The following is a 26,784-nucleotide window of genomic DNA, read 5'->3' as shown; positions in this document are numbered from 1 at the left end:
GGTGTGAGCACCCCAGGGGTGTGCAAGATGATCCACTGGGGTGTGGAGGCATATTAGAACTTTTATTTATACTCACCTTTATTCTAAAAAAAGAAAGTAAACTCTATTAATATTTAATAAATAGGGTGGGCTTGCAGTGTGTCAGATGTAAAAGAACAATAACAAAATGGAGTTGCTATTGTCAGGAGAACAATCTAAAATGGAGCTGGGAGGCCTCAGGAAGCTGAGCTAATGCACCCCCTCCACGTGAAACAGCGGCTAACCCAAGCGGCTACATCCTGATGAAGCTCCTGGAAATGGCTCACATAACTGAACTCTCCTGTAGGAAGTGAAATCTGCACCCAGCAATAGATAGAAGACACAGTGTGCGTCGGCTGGCCAGCACCCGCCACGGCTCTTCCACAGCAACGCCACGGCCTCTTTGGGAGGCCCTCTTGTTCTGTCTTTATAAATATGGCCCCTTTCCCTCCCCTTGGAACACACTGGGTTTCTATTCAAATCTATGTCTCCAGAATTTGCAATTCCTAAAACAAAAACAAAAATCAACAAAAAACTGGCAAACAGAACAAACAAAGCTTTTATTGTCTTGCAGCGCTTGGTTAAAATTGATCGACACGGGCAATCCCACTGGTCTGTTTGCCCTCAGTGAATTGCAGCGTATTACAGTTCACACCTGTCTTTTAAAGTGGGTTTATGGATTTTCTTAACAAGTTTTAATTAAAACAAATCTCACAAAATCAACAGTGTTTTCAACGGATTCTTACAGTGTCAATAAAAGGGAATTCTAATAATGAGCACAAGTGAACAGTAAGGAAACAGCTGACACTTCCTCACGAGGTCTCTGTCAGCTGCCTCACCGAGCAAAACAGGGGCAGGCTCATCAAATACAACATATTTACACACATTGCTGCCATTAAATAAGTAACATTATTGCTAATCTTTAAGTGATAAAAAGGCATTTCCCATTAAAAATTTTATTTATGTATATACTGTTTATTTCATCTTACTCACCCTCTAAAATACCCACTTTATACTGCGCAGCAGCCACCGCACACTGTGGCCAGGGCGCATGGCCCGGGCCCACGCCCTCCTAGAGGGTTGGGGTCCCTGTCCCAGAATTGAGGTGGGAGCCCTGCAGCTCTAACATCACCCTCACCCCAAGTCCTTTAACCTGGGTGTCAGCCTCTTTTAAAAAATTCACTTACCGATTTCAGTGAGAGAGGAAGGGGAGGGAGGGGGGGGAGGAGAGAGGGAGGGAGGGAGGGAGAAAAGAGGGGAGGGAGAGAGGGAGGGAGGGAGAGAGGGAAAGAGGGAGAGAGGGAGAGAGGGAGAGAGGGAGAGAGGGAGAGAGGGAGAGAGGGAGAGAGGGAGAGAGGGAGACAGACAGAAACACTGAGCTTCTCCTATGTGCCCTGACCGGGGATCTAACTGACCACCTTTGTGCTTCCAGATGATGCTCTAACCAACTGAACTACCCAGCCAGGGTGGCTGTCAGCACTTTAAAGAGATCCCTTGAGTTCTGGCCACTAACTGCCCCCTCCCCAGCTGGGACCTTTTGTCAAGACTGTAACTACTGATATTTGTACACCCAAAGACTATTTTGTGATTTAAGGAGAATAAAATTAACTACTTTTAAAAAGTCTATTTTTACATGTTTTCTAATACATAAATACAGTAGTCCATGTAGATAACAATGAAAAAATATATAAACCCAGATTGTTAGACCCACCACCATTTTACTGATGCATGATCAAGAAAGGATCAACCCCCCCCCCCAAAAAAAAAAAAAAAAAAAAAAAAGAAAAAGAAAAGCCTGGAGACCACGGGCTGGGCCAGCAGATCATCACATTTCCTACACATGAGGCTCTGCAGTTTCTTTCCCAAAAGCTAGACAATGTTTCTGCCTTCAGGATTCACTGTTATTTCAAAAAGACAAAGAATCAGCATTAACCCTCTTGTGGAACAAGTACCTTTTCCCGGGTACTTGTTATTTGACTTGGTAGCGAGGCTTTGTGTTCTCCACTATGCATCAAAATGGAGACTTGGGAAGGGAAGGAGAGGGATCACTTATTCTATACAGCAGTGGTTCTTAATTCCAGCTGTGCTGGAATCACCTTTGGCACTCTGAAATTAGAGATGGCAGTACTCTAGGCCAGGTCTTTTGAATAAAAAACAATAACAAAACCTCTGAGTGTAGGACAATGGTATAAGACCAATTAAACCAGGTTGGAAGTGGCTATTAAGGTAGTGGCAATGTTTTTTTTTTAAAGATACTCAGGGGATTTCAATGGGTAGCAAAATTTGAGGCCTCTTGTTATAGAGATTAAATATCTGCAACCTCCCCATCCACCCTCACTGCTGAAAAAGCTCAGAGATGAGAGGAAGAATAAGACCGGTCTAGAGATTTTAGAATTCAAAGGAATTTGGAGCATAGCTCTTTTTATATGGTTTTGAAGCCCACAAAGGAAATGAATCACACTTCTGTGTTGGAAGGTGCAAGAAGCTGAAATGTATCGGATCTCAGAAAACTAAATATATTCTTAATAATGTATCCCTCTCCCGAAAGTGTGCGCTCATTCCTACAGACTCTGATGTATGTACTTGCAGGTATTGAGTCTGCTGTTTTAGAAGACTATGTGGCTCTGATAATAGCTTTTGTAGTGTTCTACCAGTATTTAGGCATAATCTTGTTTGTACAAATGAAGCAAAAATCAATCAAATTTAGCCATACCGGTATATTTTTACCACCCATAAATATCAACTGAATTTTTAATAATTTGGTAAGTTTGGAGAATCGCCCAACCAAGACCAGCTATAAGCGGTGTCGGGAGCCGATCAACAACTGCTGGCTGACAAGGTCACAGCAGGAGAAGACCCACAACTGCTGGCTGACAAGGTCACAGCAGGAGAAGACCCACAACTGCTGGCTGACAAGGTCACAGCAGAAGAAGATCAAAAACTGCTGATTGACAAAGTCACAGCAGAGAAGACCAATGGCTGCGGGTTGACGAAGTCACCCAAAGGAGAGACACAACGATAATTCCCCCTTTGACTTTTTGAATTAATCTGGCCTTATATCCCCCCTTTTCTGGGTGTGTGCTATTATTTATGGCACAGGGATAATAGTACCGTGCTTTCCCTGTAGATTCGTAGTAATTTCTTTGAAAATGAGACAGAGGATGTGAGTTCCACAGAAAAGCCTGTAAGCCCCTTGAACTGGGCTCATAGACATAAGAGGCTGGCTATGATATCCCTCGTAAAGGGTTAAGTCTGTAAGAGTAATTCCTTCTTAATCATGTTAGAAAGAATAGATTGTGACTTGTGAATGGATAGGAGGCAGTGGCTGTGCACAGAGCGCCTTTTGGCCTTCACTTAATTCAACATTTTTCCTCCCTAGCCTTTTCATGTGATAGAGTAAAGAAACATTCCTTTCTTCTTGCTTATTTGATCTGCAGATAGTGGTACACTCTGAGAAGAATAGAGTCAGAACTTAACTAGTGTTTAAATATAATAAATAATATTTGACTAGACAATAGTATCTTAGGTAAGGTATAGTAGAATGGTCCATTGAGTGGCCTAGGATGAGAGCGCAGTCGGCAAGAAAAGAATGTTTTACTAAGAGAATTGTCTTTTGACTAAAGGCAATTGCTAGGCTTTCTCAATGAGATGTTCTCATGAGATTTATATACTTTCCAAAATTCTTTGATAATGAGAGGAATGTAGGGGAATCCATAGAAATAATAACAGTTAATGTCTTCTGAAATTATGTTGCTACTAGGCTATCTTGCAAGTGCACTCTGTATATCTTTGGGTGAAAGCTACTCTTAATGTTATGTCAATTTCTTTATAGGCAAACCTTTTAGAATCTTGTGAGAAAAAGTAGGACACTGCATAAACTCAAAGCCATTTACCTAAGCAAACGGTGGTCCATTGTTAGTCCTTAATGATTTCGTCTGCTAATCTCTCTCTGCCCCTTGACTCACAACAGCAGTAAAGTTAGTTAACTATTAGTACTAATACTTTAAAAGCTTTTACCGATGTTGTTATCGCTATTCAAGTTATTCTGTACTTTGAATGACTTGCTACCTGGTTTGTAATTTATGGATATAAATTAACTGTTATCCGGAAACATGTAAACATAGTGAAACAAAAGCAATGATTAATACCATGTAATTGTAACTCAGTGTGTGTGTATAAAAAGGGAGCTATACTAGCATTTGAAAGAGATGCCTGGCAGTAAATGCTAACCAGAGAATAAAGAGAAAGAAAAGAATTCGGCTCTCTCACTCGATTTCGCCGATGCCGTCTCCTCCTGTGGGACCCCTGGATCCCCCCGGGGCTGGACCCCGGCAAAGTGGAGAGTGACATCAGCAGGACAGTCAAGTACATCCTAAACTCACGTGGCTCCATCCACAGACAAAAGTGCCTTCGTGCGAGCTGTGGGATGCAGCACCATGTGCTAAGGGACCTGGGAGGGGTCATACACCTGTGCATCGGGTCAAAGCACAGCAGACCTTGGTCCCAGATGTGAACTCTGAGGGGGGTTGTGAACCAGCTCTCGCCCCTCCTGGCCAAGGTCGGGGAGCCCTTGGAGAATAATGATTTAGTCAGCCACAGACAAATCCCGCCATATATGACATGAATGGACCTTGAGGGCATTATGCTAAGTGAAACAAATCAGACAAAAGATAAATATTGTATGATATATGTGGAATTTAAAAAAAGGAACTCATAGAAACAGAGTAGAATAGTAGTTACTAGGGGCTGAGGGGTCAAAGGGTATAAATTTCCAGTTATAAGATAAATAAGACCTGGAAACAATATACAGCATGGTGACTATAGTTAATAACACTGTATTATGTACCATACTTGAAAGTTGCTAACAGTATTCTCTCCACAAAAAGGCAATAGTAATTATGTGAAGTTTGGAAAAAATATGATATGCACATGTTACAACTTATTGTTCATTTGCAAACGACCCAGTTTACAAAAACAACAGTTTTCTCCCAATAAGAATTGTAAGATGAATTCATAGTATATATTTCCACATTATAAGTGTATATATTTCCACATTATAAGTTATGTTTCAGGGAAGAAAAATTCTTTATTTATAAAAACATTCAAGTTAAACGTGACTTTTTAAATGTTACTAGGAGAAACTATCCAAGAATCTAGCAGACACTAACAAATCCTGCAAGGTTTTAAGGTGGTGCTGTGTAATACTACTTTTACAGAGACTGAAGCGTCCTTTGTCAGCATTTCTCAGTGTGGTAACCAGCAGCCACGTGTGGCTGGCTAGGAAGACCTTGCAATTTGGCGAGAGAAGCATAGAAACATAGGAACTGAATTTTTAATTAATTTAGTTTGTTAAAATTTAATAGGTGGGCTAGTGACTATCATAACAGATGACACAGATTTAAGGTGAAACCTTAATAATATCAAAACAGCCTTTTGTGCTGTTCTAAATCTAGAAATTATTCTCTTGCAATTGTTTGAAAATATTACTTATAGCAGACTTGTCAATCAAGCACTGTCCACACACATACTCTCTATGGCTTCATCAACCCAAATGGCAAAGACATAGAGCTCCACATTACTCTAAGATGCCGCTGGTGAGGACTGAAAATACACTGGAAAGGAAATTTTTAAATTCCTAAGATCATCTTCCTGACCAACATTTTCAAAGCAAATTTTCTTTAGAGATTTTTGAAGGAACAATCAACAAGGTCTTAAATCTTGTACAGAGAATGTATTATTAAATTTGTAGCTAAATGAGTTCTCTTCCATACGAGCTGAAATGAAAAAGGTCCAACTACAAAAAATTATTTGTTGTCAAACGTGTTAATTTTCTAGAATATAGGAAGGGTAAATACTTGAGTATATTCTACATGCAAGGTCACAAAAAAATGTTTTTCCTGTCAAATGCAAGTGATAACAATTTAGTTTACAAAAAGTTGCATGCAATAGGTGTTCTTAATTTACAGCAACTAAATATACAAATCAAGGTCCCCATTTACTTCACAACATTGCCAAAATGGATACTCTTTCTTTAAGGTATAAAGGAGAATCAAAACAGTTATAAAACATTGTGTTATCAGGAATTAAGAAAAGAAAAAAACCAACACTGGATCTCTAGGAAAGAAAACCTCTCTGGGTGAACTGGTAATGTCTTTGCACAATGTATCAAAAAGACATCTTTAAAAGAGAGTAGAAGTTGATGGTCTTAAGCTAGCTTTCTGAGTTTAACTGCAGAATGCCCTGAAGATTTTATTGCTCTGTTTGTAACAATATCTAACTCAGAATTAGAACTACATGTGCTACCATGAATGTAAGATCTACTGTACTTATTGTAAGAATGAAATCACGTTTCTTCCTGTAAGTACTGACTTTTTCTTAGCTTGGTATGTGAGAAAGCATTCTAACAGGAACCCCTGCCTACCTGGCTCAGGTCTCTCCACACGGTGGTCAGTATAAGCTCTAAAATGCAACCCTCATGCTGTCACCAAGCCTATAAACAATTCATGGCATCCCAGTGCCTACAGGATAAAGTTTCCCAGGATGACCTGTGAAAGTCAAGTCAGTGAGACCCAGGAGACCCTCCATGATCTGTCTTCTGCCTACCCCCTGTATCTCCCGCTGCTCATTGCTATTTACATTCAGCTATACCTGCCTGCTGCACTTCCTGGCTGATAGCCCCTCTGCCACCTGTGCCTTTGGTCACACCATTTCCTCGGCCAGCGATGCCTGCACATCTCCCACTCCCCCAATTTGTCTGGCTAACTCCATATTTCCTTTCAAGATGGAACAGATACAGCTTTTATTAGTGAGAAAGAAAAAGGTAGCCTCAGGCTGTTGTCATCTGAGCTGGCCTGCTTCTAACAAACTAGGTCATGGCGTTTGACCACTGAACTTGAACAAAGCCACTCTATAAACATGATGGAATGAGACAAAAATAAGACCATTCTATAATTCTATCTGAGCACAGACAAAAACAAGAATGCTATAAACCACAAAAGAAGCAAATACCTCTTCTGGCTAACAACTTTAGCCCCACCTTCTAGATACAAATTAAGATAATTTTAAAAAAAGAGAAGTTGCTACTGCTCTCTGACAGCACCCAAACAGTAGTTCTTTAAATCCTCCAATCAAAGAAGTCCAAACTGTAACAAGTTCTTCTCAACTCTCTTACTGAGATGCTTTATGATGGTGCTTTCTCCCTCACTGAAACAAACCAAGAAACACAACTTTGTTGGACTCTAGGTATGTTCTCGATGGTCTCTGGACAGAGGGCACTGCACCAGAGGGCTTTCCTGTATCTCCCGGGCTGCCTGAGGCTCCCTGCCTGCTGTGTTCCCAAGGTTACTATGTGTCTGCCTTACAGCACTGCATCATGCAGTCTAGACGAGATTGAAATTCTGTTCATGCATGTCTGTCTCCCTCTGGAGATCAAACCCCCCACAAGAACGATGTTTTGTTTCTTTCTGTTACTAATTTTTAAGTCCTCAGTACCTCTCAAAGAACGTAGGGCATAATAAATTTTCATAAAATGTTTAAAGAATGAATAAAATACAACAGATGCTGTATATCTTTGGATCCAATAAAGTTGGAACTTCATGAAACATCACTGTTTTATAACATTTTCAACTACCACATCATCTGGTTTAAGAATGCAGTTTGGGGTTCTATGAAACAATCCTCCTAACTCCTCTTGCTTCTGAATATTCTACTTCCTGAAGCATATGAAAGAACAAATTAATCTTAGGTTTGGATAATGGATAGATTTAGACACACATCAAGTAGAGAAAGCTTTTAAAAAAATCTGAAACCGGCACTGGCCGTTTGGCTCAGTGGTAGAGCGCTTGCCCAGGTGTATGGAAGTCCTGGGTTCAATTTCTAGCCAGCGCACACAGGAGAAGCACCTATCTGCTTTTCCACCCTTCACCCTCTCCTTTCTCTCTCTTCCCCTCCTGTAGCCAAGGCTCCATTGGAGCAAAGTTGGCCAGGGTACTGAGGATGGCTCCATGGCCTCCGCCTCAGGCGCTAGAATGGCTCTGGTTGCAATGGAGCAATGCCCCAGATGGGCAGAGCATCGCCCCCTGGTGGGCATGCTGGGTGGATCCCCGTCAGGCGCATGCGGGAGTCTGTCTCTCACTTCAGAAAAAACCCCAAAAAAACCCTGAAACTAAAGTTTCTAAGTCCAAAAAATAAAGTACTAGAAGAAGCTAGCTGTTGGCCATCAATGCTGAGAAAATGTGTAAAACATATCAAATTTTATGTGGCAAGACCTGTTTACAAGGCATTAAATTCTATTCCTTAAGGGGAAAAAGTGGGTAATTAATTTGATTAACATTATGGAGGACACAAAGATCTCCAAGTAACTTCCCTTATTACATTGCTGATTTCTTCTAAGCTTTTGCTGACCTTTGGCAAAAACCAAGAGATGACATATTTCCTAAGTTCAGCAGTTTACAGAGACATTTGTAGCAAAATTTAAAAACTTAAAAGAAATGTAAATGAGTAGTAGTTTAAGTACTGCCTGGCTATACTATATATATATATTTGTTTTTCCCCTTTTTATTTTAAAAATTAAATTTAATGGAGTGACATTGATCAATAAGAGTACAAAGGTTTCAGGTAAACATCTCTATAGCATTTGAACTGGTGATTGTTTTGTATGCCCATCACCCAAAGTCAAATCATTTTCTGTCACTGTATTTGTCTCTCTTTACTTCCCTCCCCTGACCTCTAAATACTATATATAAAAATGGAAAACATCAAAAAAAAAATTGAAAACATCAATAATAAGAACTTAATGGGCAAGAGAAGTTTCAAATGAAATATTTTATGTTCTTAAACTAATAAAGTGATATGACATCATTAAGAATACTAAGAAAGGCCCTGGCCAGTTGGCTCAGCGGTAGAGCGTTGGCCTGGCGTGCGGAAGTCCCGGGTTCGATTCCCGGCCAGGGCACACAGGAGAAGCGCCCATCTGCTTCTCCACCCCTCCCCCTCTCCTTCTTCTCTGTCTCTCTCTTCCCCTCCCGCAGCCAAGGCTCCATTGGAGCAAAGATGGCCTGGGCGCTGGGGATGGCTCCTTGGCCTCTGCCCCAGGTGCTAGAGTGGCTCTGGTCGCAACAGAGCATCGCCCCCTGGTGGGCAGAGCATCGCCCCCTGGTGGGCATGCCGGGTGGATGCCGGTCGGGCGCATGTGGGAGTCTGTCTGACTGTCTCTCCCCGTTTCCAGCTTCAGAAAAAGAAAAAAAAAATTAAAAAAAAAAAAAGAATACTAAGAAAAGAATATATATATTTTAATTTTTCCTAATGTTTTCATATTACTTTTTTATTTCCCCCCAAAGGCAAATATGTTGTTTCCATGCCTTGAGTATTTACTATATTAAATTATGACACACTTTTATTTCTGACTTGCTATTTATTGTGTTTGATTAAGTGATAAAAATTTAGCTTTAATAAGATAAAAACTTTTTTTCTAAGATCTACTCCAGAGGGACAATTAGGAATATATTATATTATTAGATATAATAAATTGCTGTCCTCATTAAATCACACTTATTTAAAACACAGATAAAAATTACTAGTTTTCTAACATGTAACATTTAGAATGTAGCTATAAGATTCCTTTCATAAATAACACATTTTATTTTCTACTAATTAAGAAGAAAAAAATTTAAGATTCACTTCATAATCATTACTCTAGAAAAAAGATTTTCAACCAGTATGCTGTGGCACACGAGTGTGCTGCAATAATTAAAATTTTTTCCCCACTGATTTAAGCGAGGGAGAGTGGGGGGAAGGGAGAAAGAAAGAGAAGCATCAACTCATTGTTCCACTTAGTTCCATTTAGTTGTGCACTCATTGATTTCTTCTATTAAGTGCCCTGACTGTGATTTAAACCCGTGACCTTGGTGTGCTGGGTTGATGCTTTAGTCACTGAGCCACCTGGCCAGGGCCTGAAAGAATTTTTAAAACACAAAATATCTGACTATTTAGTCAGGGGCACTGACCTCTTTTCCCTTAGATTGTCAAATAAAAAAATGACAACAGTCAACATGACAATAGCTGTCTGGTGTGAATGAATCAAAATGATAACAGGCTGCGGTTCAGTGACTCAGTTGGTTAGAATGTCGACCAGATACACCAAGGTGTGGGCTGGGTCCCGGGTCAGGGCATATATAAGAATCAATGAATGAATGAATAAATAAGTGGAACAATAAATCAATGTTTCACTCTCTCAAGTTAATTTTAAAAAAAGATATGATACCCATTTTTTTGTCATATCAGTAAAAAATGTATTTTTTGGTCTGCTGAAGAATTTTAATAATTAGTTTATGTGTGTCATGAGATGAAAAAGGTTGAAAATTGCTGCTCTTAAGTAATTTTTTCATAGATTTAATCTAGAGGCAATTGGAATTTTTCAGACTAAACAAATCAATACTTTGTACATTTATTTCATTTGCCTGCTCCACTTTACTTACAGCATGCACAATAAAAAATACCTATTAAAAATTGGTATCTTGGACTTCTGGTCAAGATGGCAATACAGTAAAAAAAAAAAATTGGGCCCTGGCCGGTTGGCTCAGTAGTAGAGCGTCGGCCTGGCGTGCAGGAGTCCCAGGTTCGATTCCCGGCCAGGGCACACAGGAGAGGCACCCATCTGCTTCTCCACGCCTCCCCCTCTCCTTCCTCTCTGTCTCTCTCTTCCCCTCCTGCAGCCGAGGCTCCACTGGAGCAAAGTTTGCCCAGGCGCTGAGGATGGCTCTGTGGCCTCTGCCTCAGGCGCTAGAATGGCTCTGATTGTGGCAGAGCGACGCCCCAGATGGGCAGAGCATCGCCCCCTGGTGGGCATGCCGGGTGGATCCCAGTTGGGTGCATGTGGGAGTCTGTCTGACTGCCTCCCCGTTTCCAGCTTCGGAAAAAAAAAAAAATTGGTATCTTAATGCTGAAGAAAACAAAGTTTATAAAAATATACCATAGTCCATACCTGATTTTTTAATGATGAAAGAATGTATTCCCTTTCCTGGTGGGAGATTGTCTTGTGAGTTTCCGGTGTATCACTAACTAACCAGATCCATAAAACAAACCAAATGATTCCAACTATACCTTGAAATAGAAAAACAGTATTTAAATAAAATTAGAATGCGTCAACAGCAATTTTTACATATCTTGAAAAAATTATGTAATTATAAACTCTATGTAAATTTGGTTTCCATTTAGTTTTCATTTCTAGTTCCTCTCAAAATTCTTTAATGGGATAATTACTTTCTGTATTATTTCCTATAAATTTTGAAGAGAATAATTTTTGACCATATAACTCTGCCTATCAGAGTATACCAGACAAATCTTTTATTTTTTTATTTTATTTATTTTATTTATTTATTTTTTTATTCTGAAGCTGGAAACGGGGAGAGACAGTCAGACAGACTCCCGCATGTGCCTGACCGGGATCCACCCGGCACGCCCACCAGGGGCGATGCTCTGCCCACCAGGGGGCGATGCTCTGCCCCTCTGGGGGGTCGCTCTGCCGCGACCAGAGCCACTCTAGCGCCTGGGGCAGAGGCCAAGGAGCCATCCCCAGCGCCCGGGCCATCTTTGCTCCAATGGAGCCTTGGCTGCGGAGGGGAAGAGAGAGACAGAGAGGAAGGAGGGGGGGATGGGGGGTGGAGAAGCAAATGGGCGCTTCTCCTATGTGCCCTGGCCGGGAATCGAACCCGGGTCCCCCGCACACCAGGCCGATGCTCTACCGCTGAGCCAACCGGCCAGGGCCAAATCTTTTATTTTTATGTACTTATTTAGTTTTTTGCAAAAGTTTATTTGGAAAGTCAGAGGTGTAAGAAGTGATCCAGTTGGGCTTTGTGGGCTCAGGAAACAAGTTACAGAGGGAAAATAAGGGTCCTCGGGGCTTAGGAAAAGGAAGGGCAGACAGGACACACCCGGGGGAGGAGGAGGGGAAGACACTGGGGCTCCAGAGAGCCGCCCTGGGAGAGAAAAGGGTGGGGACAGGTGCAGGCACGCTCGAGGCGCAGAACACACCAACAGATCTTTTAAAATATAAATTTCCACAATCTATTATTTCCACAGTTATATTACTATTGATTTTTTTTGTTTGGATTGCAGACAGATTTCCTGCATAAAATGCCTTTGTGGCAATCTAATTTATTTAAAATGTATAAGATTATGCTAATGAGATTAAGAAATAAAAGGTCCTGGGACAAGATTAAAACTACCAAGTGAAAGTATCTATGTACTTTGCTTGAGAAGGAATTTGTCAAAATATACATTTCTATAATATCCAGCATAGCAATTTTTGATAGTAAGTATAAGTATTTAAGTGCTGGATTTAACAGCAGTTTCTACTGAGAAGCAGTCCAAAAGTAGTATTAGGTCAAAACTCATGTAGATCATTTTAACCATATTAACTTCTTATCAGTGTTTTAGAGCTTTGTGGTTTAGGAGATGATTACTTTGGTGAGTTAATATATATTTTTAACCAATTATGAGACTACTATTACATTTTGGATTTGTTATATTATAATTTAGGTTAAACTTTTGAATCAACTTACCAAAAAAATAGAAGACATAAGTCCAATTCATGTAGAAGCAAATTATTCCAGAAAGAGGAAGAGAAATTACTGTCCCAAGTTGTGCTCCTAGAACAACAAAGACTTTGTAAACTTTGGAGAAAGATAACCAAGAGGGGACATGTCTACTGCTTAAAGAAGATGGGTAACTTGATAATGGAGAAGAGATAGAATGATTCAGATTCTACAAGAGCTGAATTAGTCACATGTAAATACAACAATCCATTTTCTTAAGGAATCATTTACTAGAAAACCCATAATGTGTAAACTATATATGTTACTATGTAGTTCCACTAGTTAAAACTATGTAGTAGTTATTGATGAGTTAAAAGGCTCCAATCAATATAAGACCTATTATAATATGAGCTAGTAGATGCCACATTAGAAATCCAGGTATCTGGGGTTCAAAGATGGACAAACGTGACCCAGATAACACACCTGACGAAATAAGAATGAAGCTTTTAATATTTGCCCAAAATATACTAGAAATTGGTTCAGATAAATAATAAAATTCATTTTAACCACCAAACACAAGACATCATAGTGTGGTGGAAGCTAAAATAATCAGCTATTATTTCTTGGCTCAAGTTTTGGTCTTTATTATTACATGCTAGAAAGTGGTAAGTGTCACAGAGCAGTATGAAAATTCAAATATGGGACAGATTAGCTCTTTCAGAGGTCAGGGAAAGATGTAAGCAGCAGCAATGGACTTTGAAAAGGTATGTAAGATCTGGTCCTATAGAAACAAGGTAAGAAAGAAGATACAGAGGGAGCTGTAACAGGAGGAGTAAAGGAATGGAAGGAGGAAAGCAGAGAGTGGGTTTGGGAACTTCATCTGGGTGAAGGAACAGAATAGGATATTAGGGCTGGAAAAACAAGTCGAATAGTTACTGAATATCTACTCCATGCCAGGCTCTATGTGCCAGAGTACAGGCTAGTTGAAATGAAGTGGTGGAAAATGTAAAGAATGTTGACCACTAGTTCTAGTTTAGACTGTATTCAGTAGGTAAAGGGGAACCACAGATAGTACCTGTTCTTGAACTTATCAGATATCTCATGTCAATCTCTGTACAGCTGCAAGAATCATTTTCTTAAATGGGATCATATCGCTCTCTTGATTAAAAACCTCTGATGTCTTCCCATTGTACTTTGGGAAAAAAAGAATCCTCATTCTTTCCTGTAGTCTGTAAGGCCTGATATTATCTGGCTTATATCTATTTCTCTTAAGTTCTTACACCATATCCCTTTTATTCATTATGTTCTAGCCACCAATAGTGGTTTTTCATTTCTTTGAACTCTCATGCGTTTTCTGCCTGAGAACCCTTGTACATGCTGTTCTGACTGGCTGGAATGCTCTTCTTTCTACTCTTTGCATGACTAGTTCGTTCTTATCCTTTAGGGTTTAGCAAATAAGTCACCACAGAGAAGACTTTCTCAACCATGGGATTTAAAAACAGTCAGGTCAAGATAATGGAAGAAAGGCTAGAGTTAATGGAAGAAAGGTTAGAGTTCTTGTGTAATCTGGTAAAATTATAATTCACATATAAAGCTCATGCCATCTCACTTTAGAACAAAGTGACAAATACACGCATAGAAAAAAAATATATGAAGATAATATGAAGAGACGGGTTGAGAGTCATGTATGTGCATTAGACAATAAAATTAGAAATCACAATGTAAGGATAAGTGTTCAATTTTTCAGCCATTGGACTTTTTACAAAAACAGAGCATTCTCTATACCAACGTCTGAAAAGTCAACATTTTTTTGAAATAAATGATGGCAGGTGAAGAAAATGACATTAATTAATTAAGACATAACTCTATATACAGTTGAGCTAAAAGAGAAATTAACAATAAAATTATACCCTCAAAACTTAACTTTCCCCCTAGAAGGCCTCTGACATTACATGATTCTGGTGTGCAGGCACTTTTTCTGCAAGGTTCATATGACATAACAAGTTATAGCAAAAATTTTTATAAGAATAGTTATCTCACCTGCATATGAAATGGTAAGGAGCTTGCTTCTTTCAAGAGGGGGAGCCCAAGATGACCACATGGCATGCATGGCTGGAAATGTAACACCCTGCGGAGGGAAAAGGATATTTCTGATGACATATAAAGTAGTTTTGTTAATGATTTTAATTCAGATAATTTTGATGTAAGAGAAATTTCTGGATAAGAATCAAACCAGAATCAGGTTCAGTGAGACGTCTTTATAGTGTTAAGTGAATCTACCTTTTAATGAAGTACTTTCAAAATCTGAACAAAGATTTGTGGATTCTGTCAACTAGTTTGAGGACTAAGGTAAGGGTTACAATAAATCTAAAAGAACGTACTGAATGACGACATAAGGGATCCCTCTCTCAAGGTTAATTTTACTCATTCGCTTTTGTCTTTGTTTTTTGAGAGGAAGGTGTGTGTGTATATACACACTTATGGGGGGGGAGAGAGAAACATCAATTTATCTATTCACTTATTTATGCATTCACTGGTTGATTCTTGCATGTACCCTGACCAGGGATTGAACTGCAACCTTGCTGTAGTGGGATAATGCTTTAACCAACTGAGCTACCCAGCCAGGCAGGGCATCATTCACTTTATTAATGGCTGAATTAAATGGAAATGTTACCAATATATAACTTTTAAAAATACTGACCTAATACTTTGAAATATTGGAAGAAATTCAAATTGATCTTAATTGATAGGAAAAATGGTCTGGAAAAAAATGAATTCAATTAGAGTGTTCATAGTTTTTTTTCTAATTTTCTTTTCTTTCTGGGGATAACTAGCCTCGTAAGCGCCAGTGATGGTGCAGAGAGGCAATGGAGGCTCCCAGACTGCGGAGAGGAGGGATGCTACAGAGGAAGGGAGAGAACAGGTTCTGGCAGATTGAAGCAATGGAGGCTCCCAGACTGCGGAGAGGAGGGATGCTACGGAGGAAGGGAGAGAACAGGTTCTGGCAGATTGAAGCAATGGAGGCTCCCAGACTGCGGAGAGGAGCGATGCTACGGAGGAAGGGAGAGAACAGGTTCTGGCAGATTGAAGCAATGGAGGCTCCCAGACTGCGGAGAGGAGGGATGCTACGGAGGAAGGGAGAGAACAGGTTCTGGCAGATTGAAGCAATGGAGGCTCCCAGACTGCGGAGAGGAGGGATGCTACGGAGGAAGGGGAGAGAACAGGTTCTGGCAGATTGAGGCAATGGAGGCTCCCAGACTGCGGAGAGGAGGGATGCTACAGAGGAAGGGAGAGAACAGGTTCTGGCAGATTGAGGCAATGGAGGCTCCCAGACTGCGGAGAGGAGGGATGCTACAGAGGAAGGGAGAGAACAGGTTCTGGCAGATTGAGGCAATGGAGGCTCCCAGACTGCGGAGAGGAGGGATGCTACGGAGGAAGGGGAGAGAACAGGTTCTGGCAGATTGAGGCAATGGAGGCTCCCAGACTGCGGAGAGGAGGGATGCTACAGAGGAAGGGAGAGAACAGGTTCTGGCAGATTCAAAGCAGTGGATTCCCAGCTCTCCTGGGCCACTCGCTAACTGTGTAGCCTCAGTTAATCTCCTCGAAATCCAGTTCTCTGAATGTAAAGCAGAGATAAAACTCCCTACCCTGCATGACTGCTGAAAAAAGAAGTGATAGCTGGTGCTATTAATGGAGAGAAGACTACATGCTTTAATACACTGTGCTTTCTTCTGATTCTTTCAAAAAGAAAATAAAAAATACCAGTAAAAGCAAAAATGATTTAGGCAGCATTCCAAATCGGGAAGACTTTGCATCATGAAGCAACAGGAGGAGTCATTACAGAAAAAACCTTAAGGCACTGAAAAGTGTCCACAAAGATTATACTGTAGAAAAGTTTATTATAAAACCCTAGGGACAATGTAGTACATTTATGGTGAATCAGACACTAGGGATGAAAAATGCTGACTTAAGTTTATGAATGAGGCAATGTACATATAATACATACTAGAGAAATAAAGACAAAAGAACCTAAGAATAAACACAACTTAAATTATACTCAGAAACAGTTTTGTGAGACAGCAGCCAATCAATATACCATAATGCTAAATTAGTGGCATAAATAGGCAGTATGCTAAATATGGGAACACATTCAGCAAGGAGATTCACTATCTGAACAGAGCAAACATACTACAATTAAGTAAACTTACTGGTAAGAAAAGAGGAACCTGGTAATACGGTGGTAATTTTGATTTTGTAGTTAAGAGGGGTTTCTTTAGTACACCTCTATTTGATAAGGACAAAATAAGAGTGTTCGGATGAGTGATCAAAGCTTAAATTTAAATAGTATTTGGCATTTGCCAAAGTATTTTAGCACTATCCAATTTGAGCTGTGACTGAAATATGAGGCAGGTATTTTAGTCCCAATTTTAAAAAATGATGGAACTGAGGCCCAGAGATTAGGACTTACCTAACGTTTTTGCAGTAAAACTATTATTCAAATCCTGCTTTCCTAGCTCAAATTAGTGGCTTTCCAACATAGTATAATACAGTATTACCTAAAATAACCTTTGTGCTTTACAACAAGCCCAGAGGCTACTATTTTGCTTGGGTTAAAGAAGTGTTGAGAGAGAGTAAACTAAATCTATGCTTTGGTTTCATGGGTAGAAGTTCAGAGTTAGAAATAAAAGGAGATCATTATCTAAAGATGGAGGTACATGTGATGAAATGCAGAGGAGAAGTGGAGAGGAAAAAGATAAGAAATTAAAAAACTGCCTGACGAGGCAGTGGCGCAGTGGATAGAGTGTCGGACTGGGATGCGGAAGACCCAGGTTTGAGACCCCGAGGTCACCAGCTTGAGCGTCGGCTCATCTGGTTTGAGCAAAAATTCACCAGCTTGGACCCAAGGTCGCTTGCTCAAGCAAGGAGTTGCTCGGTCTGCTGAAGGCCCACGGTCAAGGCACATATGAGAAAGCAATCAGTGAACTAAGGTGTCACAATGCGCAATGAAAAACTAATGATTGATGCTTCTCATCTCTCCGTTCCTGTCTGTCAGTCCCTGTCTATCCCTCTCTCTGACTCTCTCTCTGTCTCTGTAAATAAATAAATAAATAAATAAATAAAAATTTTAAAAAAAAGAAATTAAAAAACTTTTTAAAATGATAAGTCTTAGGAGGAGAGGAAAGAAGCCATAAAAATAAATAACAATTCTAAAAGCAACAAAAAGATCAGAAGAATCTTAGAGCCAAAGAAAATTATATAAAATGATAAATAATTTGTTTCTATGTTAGGAGACCAGAAAAACAAACAAACAAATGATAAAGAGGAAGTTCTCTGAATAGCAACAAATCTAAAAGTATAAAAGGTAAGTCAATCACCTATTGTGTAAAATGTGTTTTAGATCTGTGCAATCAATGACACAGCAGAGATGAACTGCAGGGAAAGTTCGAGGCCCATCTTAACTGTTTTAATAGCGTTTAATTTCTCATCTCCTACAGTAAGAGAGTAAGGTGAGCTGTGAAAGGTCTCTTGGAAAATGTTTTCTCTACTCTTTGAGTAAAGCATTCAATTTCAGAAAGCTCCCACTAGAGACTTGATTGACCACAAAGGAAATCTACTCAGGTTATTAGAAAGTTAATACTTTTTAGTTAAAAGATAAAAGTCCTATTATCTCCTAATATCAATTTTTGGTTCTATTCATACCAAAGGATGATATCTTCAAGAAGACAAGAAAGTGATATAGGGGAAGAGGAAAAAAAGAGAGAAAAGAATTACCTCTCCTAGTCCTTCCAGTGCTCTGAGTGCAATGAGCGCGCCGACTCCGAAATCTGCAGCCACGGGAGTAAACAGGGTGAAGACAGCAGTGCTAAGGATCCCGAATCCGAGCAGCAGTTTCCCCCCCACTTTGCTGGCAACGTATCCTCCAGGAATCTGTGTGATGATGTAGCCATAAAAAAAAGAACCGAGAATCCATCCTTGAGTTTCTGCATCCCACTGGTACCTTTTACCCTACAAAGATCAGAAGGAAGACAAAAACCAACCTTTTAAGATCTTGATTAAACAGCTCCTTTATCTTACTGGCATGTAAGTACATAAAAATGTAATTGTGAATCACTGTTTTAGACTAAAGAACATGCAAAGTTTCTATAAGGTAGGTGAGTCAACACGTAAGATGTATTTCCTGGAGGGAATGAAAAATCATTGAAAGTAAAAAACTTCAAGAAGGCTTGCTATTTTATGAAACTAGAATACAGGATGAGTTGCAGAGGCTTTGTAATGACCATGATTAAGAAGGCCCAAAGAAGAGGCACAGGCTTACTCCAGAAAGCTACTAACTAGGTACTGTAATGGCTGAGCCAGGCTTTGAAGCCAGGCCTGGGTTTCAGGCTAACACTGTTACTTCCTGCATTTATATTCTGGGAGGATTTAATGAAAATGGCACATAAAATAAGGCCTTACACATACTGTGTTCACTTAATTTTGGCTATTAGTATATAGCCAAAATATAGATCACTAGTATCTTCCCATTTCAGACCAAGCACTTGAACAAGCATATAGAACAATACAAAGGAGCAAGAAGTTAAATCAAGCCACAAACTTCATATGAATAGGAAATGTCTTTTAATTAGTAGCAGCACACAGTAAGGTAATGAAGATTTAATAACTGATCTGAGTATGAGACATCTTTATTACATGTAGCTGTTGAACCGAGCCAATGTGTCAAGAACCATTTCAGGATTTCTTTTTAGTAAGGCAGAATGAAGAGAAGTAGCTAGATCAACAAAACCATTTGCCAAAGGGAAAGACACAAAGCAAATCCTTAATTATTCTGTTTATGGTACCAATTTTATAGCTTATCTATAATAAGCTATAAAATTCTAGATGTCAATTGACAATTCTAGATGTCAATTATAGTTATACATCATAGATTGGAGGGGAGAAAGTGGGTGATATGTTCCCAAATATGTAAATGTGCAACATTATTCAAGTCAAATGTAAAGGTTTTTGATGTCATTATTTTGTACATGTGCTTGTTTGGGCAGAAAAACCTCTTCCTAGCTTGAATGCTTGTCTGTAAATGGCAGAGGAGACTCACCCAAGTGTGATCTGGCTCCTTTGTGAGCACTGAAAATGGATGAAAATATATTCATAAAAAAGGACACCAGGCTTTTCTCCCTATACTGTCTCCCTGTGTGCTAAGAAAATAAAATACAGTCACGTGCCACATAATGACATTTCAGTCAATAATGGACTGCAGAGAGGGTAGTTGTCCCATAAGATTATAATAGAGCTGAAAAATTCCCATTGTCCAGTGACCTATCAGTGCAACACATTACACAAATACTTAACAGTGTGTTACAACTGCCTAAGTATAAATATTTAGTATAGTGACATGCTATATAGGTGTACAGCCTAGGAGATGCAGGAGAACAGAACATGTCACTCCCAAATCTATTTGGCATAAGGATTCTTTTAGGCTGGTTAATTTAATTTTAAAGAGCAGACATGGGAGAAGCTCTGAAAACCAAGTAGAAGTTACCTTTTAAAGACATTTAGATTTGGCCCTGGCCAGGTAGTGGTCAGCTGGTTAGTGTTGTCCCAGTATGCCAAGGACATGGTTCGATCCCTGGTCAGGGCACAGAGAGGATTCAGCCAATGAATTCATAAATAAATGAAACAACAAACTGATGTTTCTTTCTGTCTCTCCCTCTCTCTAAAATCAATAGGTAAAAGAATTAAAAGAAAAAGACATTTAGATTTGTAAGGGAAATCATTTGTAAGGGTGTTTCCTCTCTATACCTATCTGCAAGATGGAGATGACCGCTTCTCTAAGACCTCTAATCAATGAAGAAAAAAAACGACTTAAATCTCCGTAACAGAATTACCCTTGTTTACTGGGCTTTTTCTTTTAGACCGATAAACAAACTTTCTACAAGGTAGGTAAGCCACCATGATATAGATATGAAGTTTCTAGAAGTGAGTGGAAAATAACTGACTCCCCAGAGTGCCAGCATCTTCTTTTGTCTTCACTTGAAGATGGTGTTTAAGATCATAGCTTCAGCCTGACCAGGCAGTGGCACAGTGGATAGGGCGTCTGACTGCGATGCCAAGGACCCAGGTTTGAGACCCTGAGGTCACCAGCTTGAGCGTGGGCTCATCTGGTTTGAGCAAAGTTCACCAGCTTGGACCCAAGGTCACTGGCTCAAGCAAGGGGTTACTCGGTCTGCTGAAGGCCCATGGTCAAGGCACATATGAGAAAGCAATCAATGAACAACTAAGGTGTCGCAACAAAAAACTAATGATTGATGCTTCTAATCTCTCCGTTCCTGTCTGTCTGTCCCTGTCTATCCCTCTCTCTCTCTGTCTCTGTAAAAAAAAAAAAAAAATCATGGCTTCAGCCATTGTGGCAAGTTATTCATTCTCCTAGGACTCTCTCATGTATAAAGAAAGTATACATGCTATTAAACTTTTGCTTGTTTTTCTCCTGTTAATCTGTATTTTATTACAGGGATGTCTAGCGAATAACCTATAAGGGTAGAGGAAAAGTGACTTTTCCTCCCCTATACTGCAATAGGCTATCCATATAGACTCAGTGTGCTGCAGGCCAGTGGTCCCCAACCCCTGGGCCGCGGACCCGTACTGGGCCATGGGCCATTTGGTACTGGTCTGCAGAGAAAGAATAAATAACTTACATTATTTCCGTTCTATTTATATTTAAGTCTGAACGATGTTTTGTTTTTAAAAAATGACCAGATTTCCTCTGTTACATCCGTCTAAGAATCACTCTTGACGCTTGTCTCGGTCACGTGATACATTTATCCGTCCCACCCTAAAGGCTTGTCTGTGAAAATATTTTCTGACATTAAACTGGTCCATGGCCCAAAAAAGGTTGGGGACCACTGTTGTAGGCTATACCATCTAGAATGCAAGTACACTCTATAATGTTCACATACTCGCCTAACTATGCATTTTTCGAAAGAATGCTCATTGTTAAGTGGCACATGACTGTATTTAAAGTGTTTAAAACTAAATGCTGGACAAATGATGAACACATACTTATCTATTCCACTATAACATAAAGCAAACAAAATGATCTAAATAACTTAAGTTAGGCATGTTAAAAATTTGGAAAAGAATGTTCTAAGAATTGATCTGATCTTATTTTTCATCTTGCAGTTGAGATTATCTAAGCTCTCCTACAACAATAGCCCAACAAGTAAAACAGATATTAAGTAACAGTCCCATAAAACTATTCAGCAATATCTTAAACAATCAAATTTTCTGGTGTGGGGGAAGAAGAAATTTTATTCTACCTTCCTAGGTTCTTTGGGCTGGTCTAATAATTAGATCTATGTGAGATAGATTAACCAGAGAAAATAACCAAATTTAATGATGTATGTGTGGGAATCCACATATGTGAGGCAAAGACCCCACATACAGGAGAGACTCAGAAACAGAAAGGGAAAATGAGGCCTATCTGACCTTCTGGGCTGAGGATGAGGTAAGGCCCCTAGAGGCTTCAGAGGGGAGGAAGGCCCCTGCAGAGCAGTAAGAAGAGCAGATGTTCAGCACTTAGAAGTTTGCCCCAGTTATTTCTGGTAATAACTCTAACTATGGGCCTCTAATTAAGACCCCTAATTTAAATTCTTTGAGGGAGAGGTAAAAGTTTCTCACAGGCTACAGCTCAAAATAATTCACATGCCAAAGTGGCACATCTTGGGGTGGCCTGTTCTGAACCCCTTCAGTCCTGCCTTTGAAACTTCCTGAGAAGTTACACATTCTAGAAGCTGGGCTGACTGTTCAATATCGCATTAAACCAGTCTCAGTGTTGACAACAGGTCACTTTAATTGAACAGTTTTACCTAACTTCAGGAGCCAGTGATGCTGGTGGGTTCCAAAGTTAGGCCTATGGTGCAAGCAATCAGGTATTTAGGAGGCATTCTTATGGAAACAAAAGGAAAATGACAGTTAGTGATGGAGCAGACTATAATCCCAGTTTCTGAGTTCTGAAGGCAGGCAGGCAAGATTTCTAGATGTCTGGATCGAATCATTTTCCAACAGTGAAGGCAGGCAGTGACAATTTGATGGATTTTCCTGGTTTGAAGTTTGAATGCTTCTGGGGATCTTTCTGCAAGAGGCCCAAATTGTGGTGAGCGCTCTGAAGTTTACATCAAGTTGTCCCAACTTTAGCTCTCATGGCTTTGAGAAAAGAGCAGTTCTAGTTCTCAGTGGTCCCAAGTTGCAGGATTTGAACAACTTCCACAGTTCCATTTCTGGTTTCACAGATTTGTAAGATAAGGACAGTCTCAGTTGTCCAAAGAAGTATGTGTAATTTCAATGACAACTACAGCTTCCTAATTTGCTTCTTTCCCTCTGGATATATACAGTTTTACCCCATATATAAGATGCATTTTTTTTGAAAAAATTTGGGGTCTAAAAACTGGGTGCATCTTATACAGTGGTTGTAGATTTTTTTACTTGCATTTCCCGCTTTTTCGCGCTTGTTTTTGCGCTCATTGTTGAAGACAGTGATTTGTCATCAGACACAGATGAGGACAAGCTAATGGATGGGAGTTTTGACAGTGATGAGGAGTTGTATGGATTTTATGATGAATAAAACTTGAGTTCAGCCTGACTGGGCGGTGGCGCAGCGGATAGAGTGTTGGACTGGGATGCCGAGGACCCAGGTTCAAGACCCCGAGGTCGCTAGCTTTAGCACGAGCTCATCTGGTTTGAGCAAAAGCTCACCAGCTTGGACCCAAGGTCGCTGGCTCTAGCAAGGGGTTACTCGGTCTGCTGAAGGCCCGTGTGAGAAAGCAATCAATGAACAACTAAGGTGTTGCAATGTGCAACGAAAAACTAATGATTGATACTTCTCATCTCTCTGTTCCTGTCTGTCTGTCCCTGTCTATCCCTCTCTCTGACTCTGTCTCTGTAAAAAAAACAAACAAAAAAAACAAAACTTGAGTTCATTAACTTTATGCAGTATTTTTTTTTTTTCAAATTTTGGGCCCCAAGATTAAGGTGTGTCTTATACATAGGATCATCTTATCCATGGGGAAATATGGTATTTGACTTTAGCTTAAGGGAGGAGGCTTTTTTTTAAAGTTCCTATCAGGTTTTTGTTTTTTGTTTTTAAAAAATTGATTTTAATTTATTGGGTTTACAAAGATTCAAGTGTCCCACCGAATACATCCCCCTACTCTCAGGTTTTGAATCTGAACTTCCAGTTTTGCCAAATTTCTGATGAAAAAGTTATTAAATCTTTTCAAGTTTCAGCTGGAACAAACAGTAAATATTTCTGGCAGTATTAAACGATACCATGGACTTGTAGAGGTTAAGAATAGGCCTCCCCAAAATGTGCCACTTTGGCATGTCAATTATTTTGAGCTGAAGACAATTAAGACACTGCAGGCTCATGAGAAATTTTTACCTTTCCCTTAAAGAATATAGATTAGGGACCTTATCCATAATAAGAGTTACAACCAGAAATAACTTTTTATGGCCTATCTATAGGGCACAGCAAATTTCTAGTTTCTGGATATCCACTCTTCTTACTGTCCTGCAATGACCTTTAGAAGCCCCCTGGCTCCTCACCTCCATCCTTGGCTCAGGAGGCCATCTATTGCTCATTTTTTCTGAAGTTGGAAACAGGGAGGCAGTCAGACAGACTCCCACATGCGCCCGACCGGGATCCACCAGCACGCCCACCAAGGGGCGATGCTCTGCCCATCTGGGGCATTGCTCTGTTGCAACCAGAGCCATTCTAGTGCCTGAGGCAGAGGCCATACAGCCATCCTCATTGCCCGGGCCAACTTTACTCCAATGGAGCCTTGGCTGCGGGAGGGGAAGAGAGAGACAGAGAGGAAAGAGAGGGGGAGGGGTGGAGAAGCAGATGGGCGCTTCTCCTGTGTGCCCTGGCCGAGAATCGAACCCGGGACTCCTGCACGCCAGGCCGATGCTCTACCACTGAGCCAACTGGCCAGGGCCTCATTTTAACTTTCTACCTGAACCTGTCATATATGTAGGTCTCTTACCATCTCAAGTATCTGGGGTTCCCACATATATGCATGTTTTAAATTTAGTTATTTTTTCTTGTTAATCTGTCTCATGTCTATTTGATTATTAGACAAGCCGAAAGAACAGTGAAGGTAGAAGAGAGTTCTTCCTTCCCCCATAAACTAAAGAGAATGCAAAAGTCGTTATCTTCTAGAGTCCTTCCCTCTGATAGCCAAGAGAAGGAAAGAAGTGATAGCCTGCATTTCCCAGGCAGGCAAACAGCCACTCCAAGCCCTAGGACACAGCTCTCCCTGGGAGAAAAATGATCAATAACCAATTGGTTTGGATTTGGGAAGGAAGTAACAATGGGAAATTTTATTTCCCTCTCTCACTGGGCTCATGAGGCAATCCATTCTCAAAAACTTTTGAGCATCCCGAGTTTAAGAATTCTAATTATGGCCCTTAGATTTGGCCTTAGACCAAGGAGTGAGAGAGATGTGAGGAGTCCCCTGTAAGGGATAATGCCAGTCTTGTGGTCTTTTATTTTATTTTAGAGACCTTTTATCTCTTTAATTTTTCATTAGCTCTTTCTATTGATAACAATCATTCAATAAAAAAATTTCTTCTTTAGCATGTCTAATTAATATTGCCAGAGGCATGAATTTATATGCCTTGTTTTTCAATGTTAGGCAGAAGAAATGTTTCCCAGTGAGACACAACATCCACCTCTAATTCAATCAGGTAGAAGAAATGATCATTTCACATAAAACCTGTTTAACCATTCCTATTTTTACAATCTTCCCAATCCTCATATTTCTGTATTCTTTTACTCGAACTGTCACCTGAATTGGTTTCACCAGTGGGTTCTGGTACCATAGTTTATGGAACTCTCCAATCAAGGAGTCCTGGAAATTTCTCTTCTCTATTCCCTGACCATTTTACCTACTCTTGTGTAAAAACTTGCCCAGAGAAGGGTCCAATCAAAGGACGCTGGCCCTCTTTTCAACCTTTAACTTGATTAACTGACCTGACTGTTGCCCCATATGACTGCTGGTCAGGTTTCTCATTGTAACCTCTGCCTTCTGAATTTAAAAAATTTTCCAAACTGGGGTAAATAGAGCAGTCTTGTTTGGGGCCCTTTAATGTTGGGGGATGACCAGCGGTTCACTCTGGCCCATCCAACTTTTGGTAGTGCTATAGTAAAAGCTTTGTTTTAATCCCATCAATGTTTGTTTTATTTACCCCACCCCCTTTTTAATAACTGTCTAAAGATTTTCATCCTGCTGGGAGGAGTTCTAGGATTCTACCTTGTTTTCTCTTTGTTTCACAGCTCCCAATATTAAAAATAGGCATCTCATTCTGCTTATTTGACTTGGAAGCCCTTGCTTTTAAGTGTACTTTCAAATGATTTAATCTAATTGGACCGTTCTTTACAACTGCCATTGTAGTTTTAGGTTATAATTTCCTCGAAGGCTGGCAGCAGTTTCATAGGACCCTAGTTGTAAACAGAATTTAGCCCATATATATCTATTATATATATATTTTTTTTGTATTTTTACGAAGTTAGAAGGGAGGAGGCAGTCAGACAGACTCCCACATGCACCTGACCGTGATCCACTGGGCATGCCCACCAGGTGGCGATGCCCTGCCCATCTGGGGCATTGCTCCATTGCACCTGAGGCGGAGGCCATGGAGCCATCCTCAATGCCGGGGCCAACTTTGCTCCAATGGAGCCTTGGCTGCAGGAGGGGAAGAGAGAGATAGAGAGGAAGGAGAGAGGGAAGGGTGGAGAAGCAGATGGGCGCTTCTCCTGTGTGCCCTGACCAGGAATCGAACCTGGACTTCCACATGCCGGGCCGAGGCTCCACCGCTGAGCCAACCAGCCAGGGCCAATTTCGCCCATATTTGTTTGGCCGTATTTTAGAGCTTTCAACCTGATAATTACCAAGCTGAATTCTTAGGGCACAAAAATGTAAGGTTGTCTTTTAGTAAGATTTTTCACTTTTTTCCTTTCCTTTTTCTCAAGTGCAGGACAACTGTACTTCCGGTATTTTGTCTTTTTTTCTTTTAAAACAATATCTGCAAATATCTAAAGGCATTTATGAATGGGTCTTAGTGGACTTGGATTTTTGTTCTAATTTCTATCCTTCCATCTTATTAAGGGAACCTTAATAACTAGCAACTATAATAATATGAGAAGACTCTACATTTTTTTTTCTCAATTTAGAGATTTTTC

The 26,784-nt window shown here is 40.1% G+C and overlaps 1 protein-coding gene across 7 annotated transcripts in view; it reads right to left on the bottom strand.

Annotated features, from left to right (window-relative positions):
* The window catches only part of SLC17A5 (solute carrier family 17 member 5), a 67,445-nt gene that overhangs the window by 24,098 nt on the left and 16,563 nt on the right, over positions 1-26,784 (bottom strand). For all 7 annotated transcript variants that reach the window (XM_066359031.1, XM_066359027.1, XM_066359028.1 and 4 more), the window contains 4 exons: positions 18,324-18,557; positions 14,592-14,679; positions 12,579-12,665; positions 11,000-11,118 (listed from right to left, as the gene is read on the bottom strand). In XM_066359031.1, the coding sequence (XP_066215128.1) occupies positions 11,000-11,118; positions 12,579-12,665; positions 14,592-14,679; positions 18,324-18,557 (528 nt within the window). The remainder of the gene's footprint in view (positions 1-10,999; positions 11,119-12,578; positions 12,666-14,591; positions 14,680-18,323; positions 18,558-26,784) is intronic.

Source organism: Saccopteryx leptura, chromosome 1 (genome assembly GCF_036850995.1).
Source record: "Saccopteryx leptura isolate mSacLep1 chromosome 1, mSacLep1_pri_phased_curated, whole genome shotgun sequence".
Lineage (NCBI taxonomy): Eukaryota > Metazoa > Chordata > Mammalia > Chiroptera > Emballonuridae > Saccopteryx > Saccopteryx leptura.
This window is presented reverse-complemented; position numbering and strand designations above follow the sequence as displayed.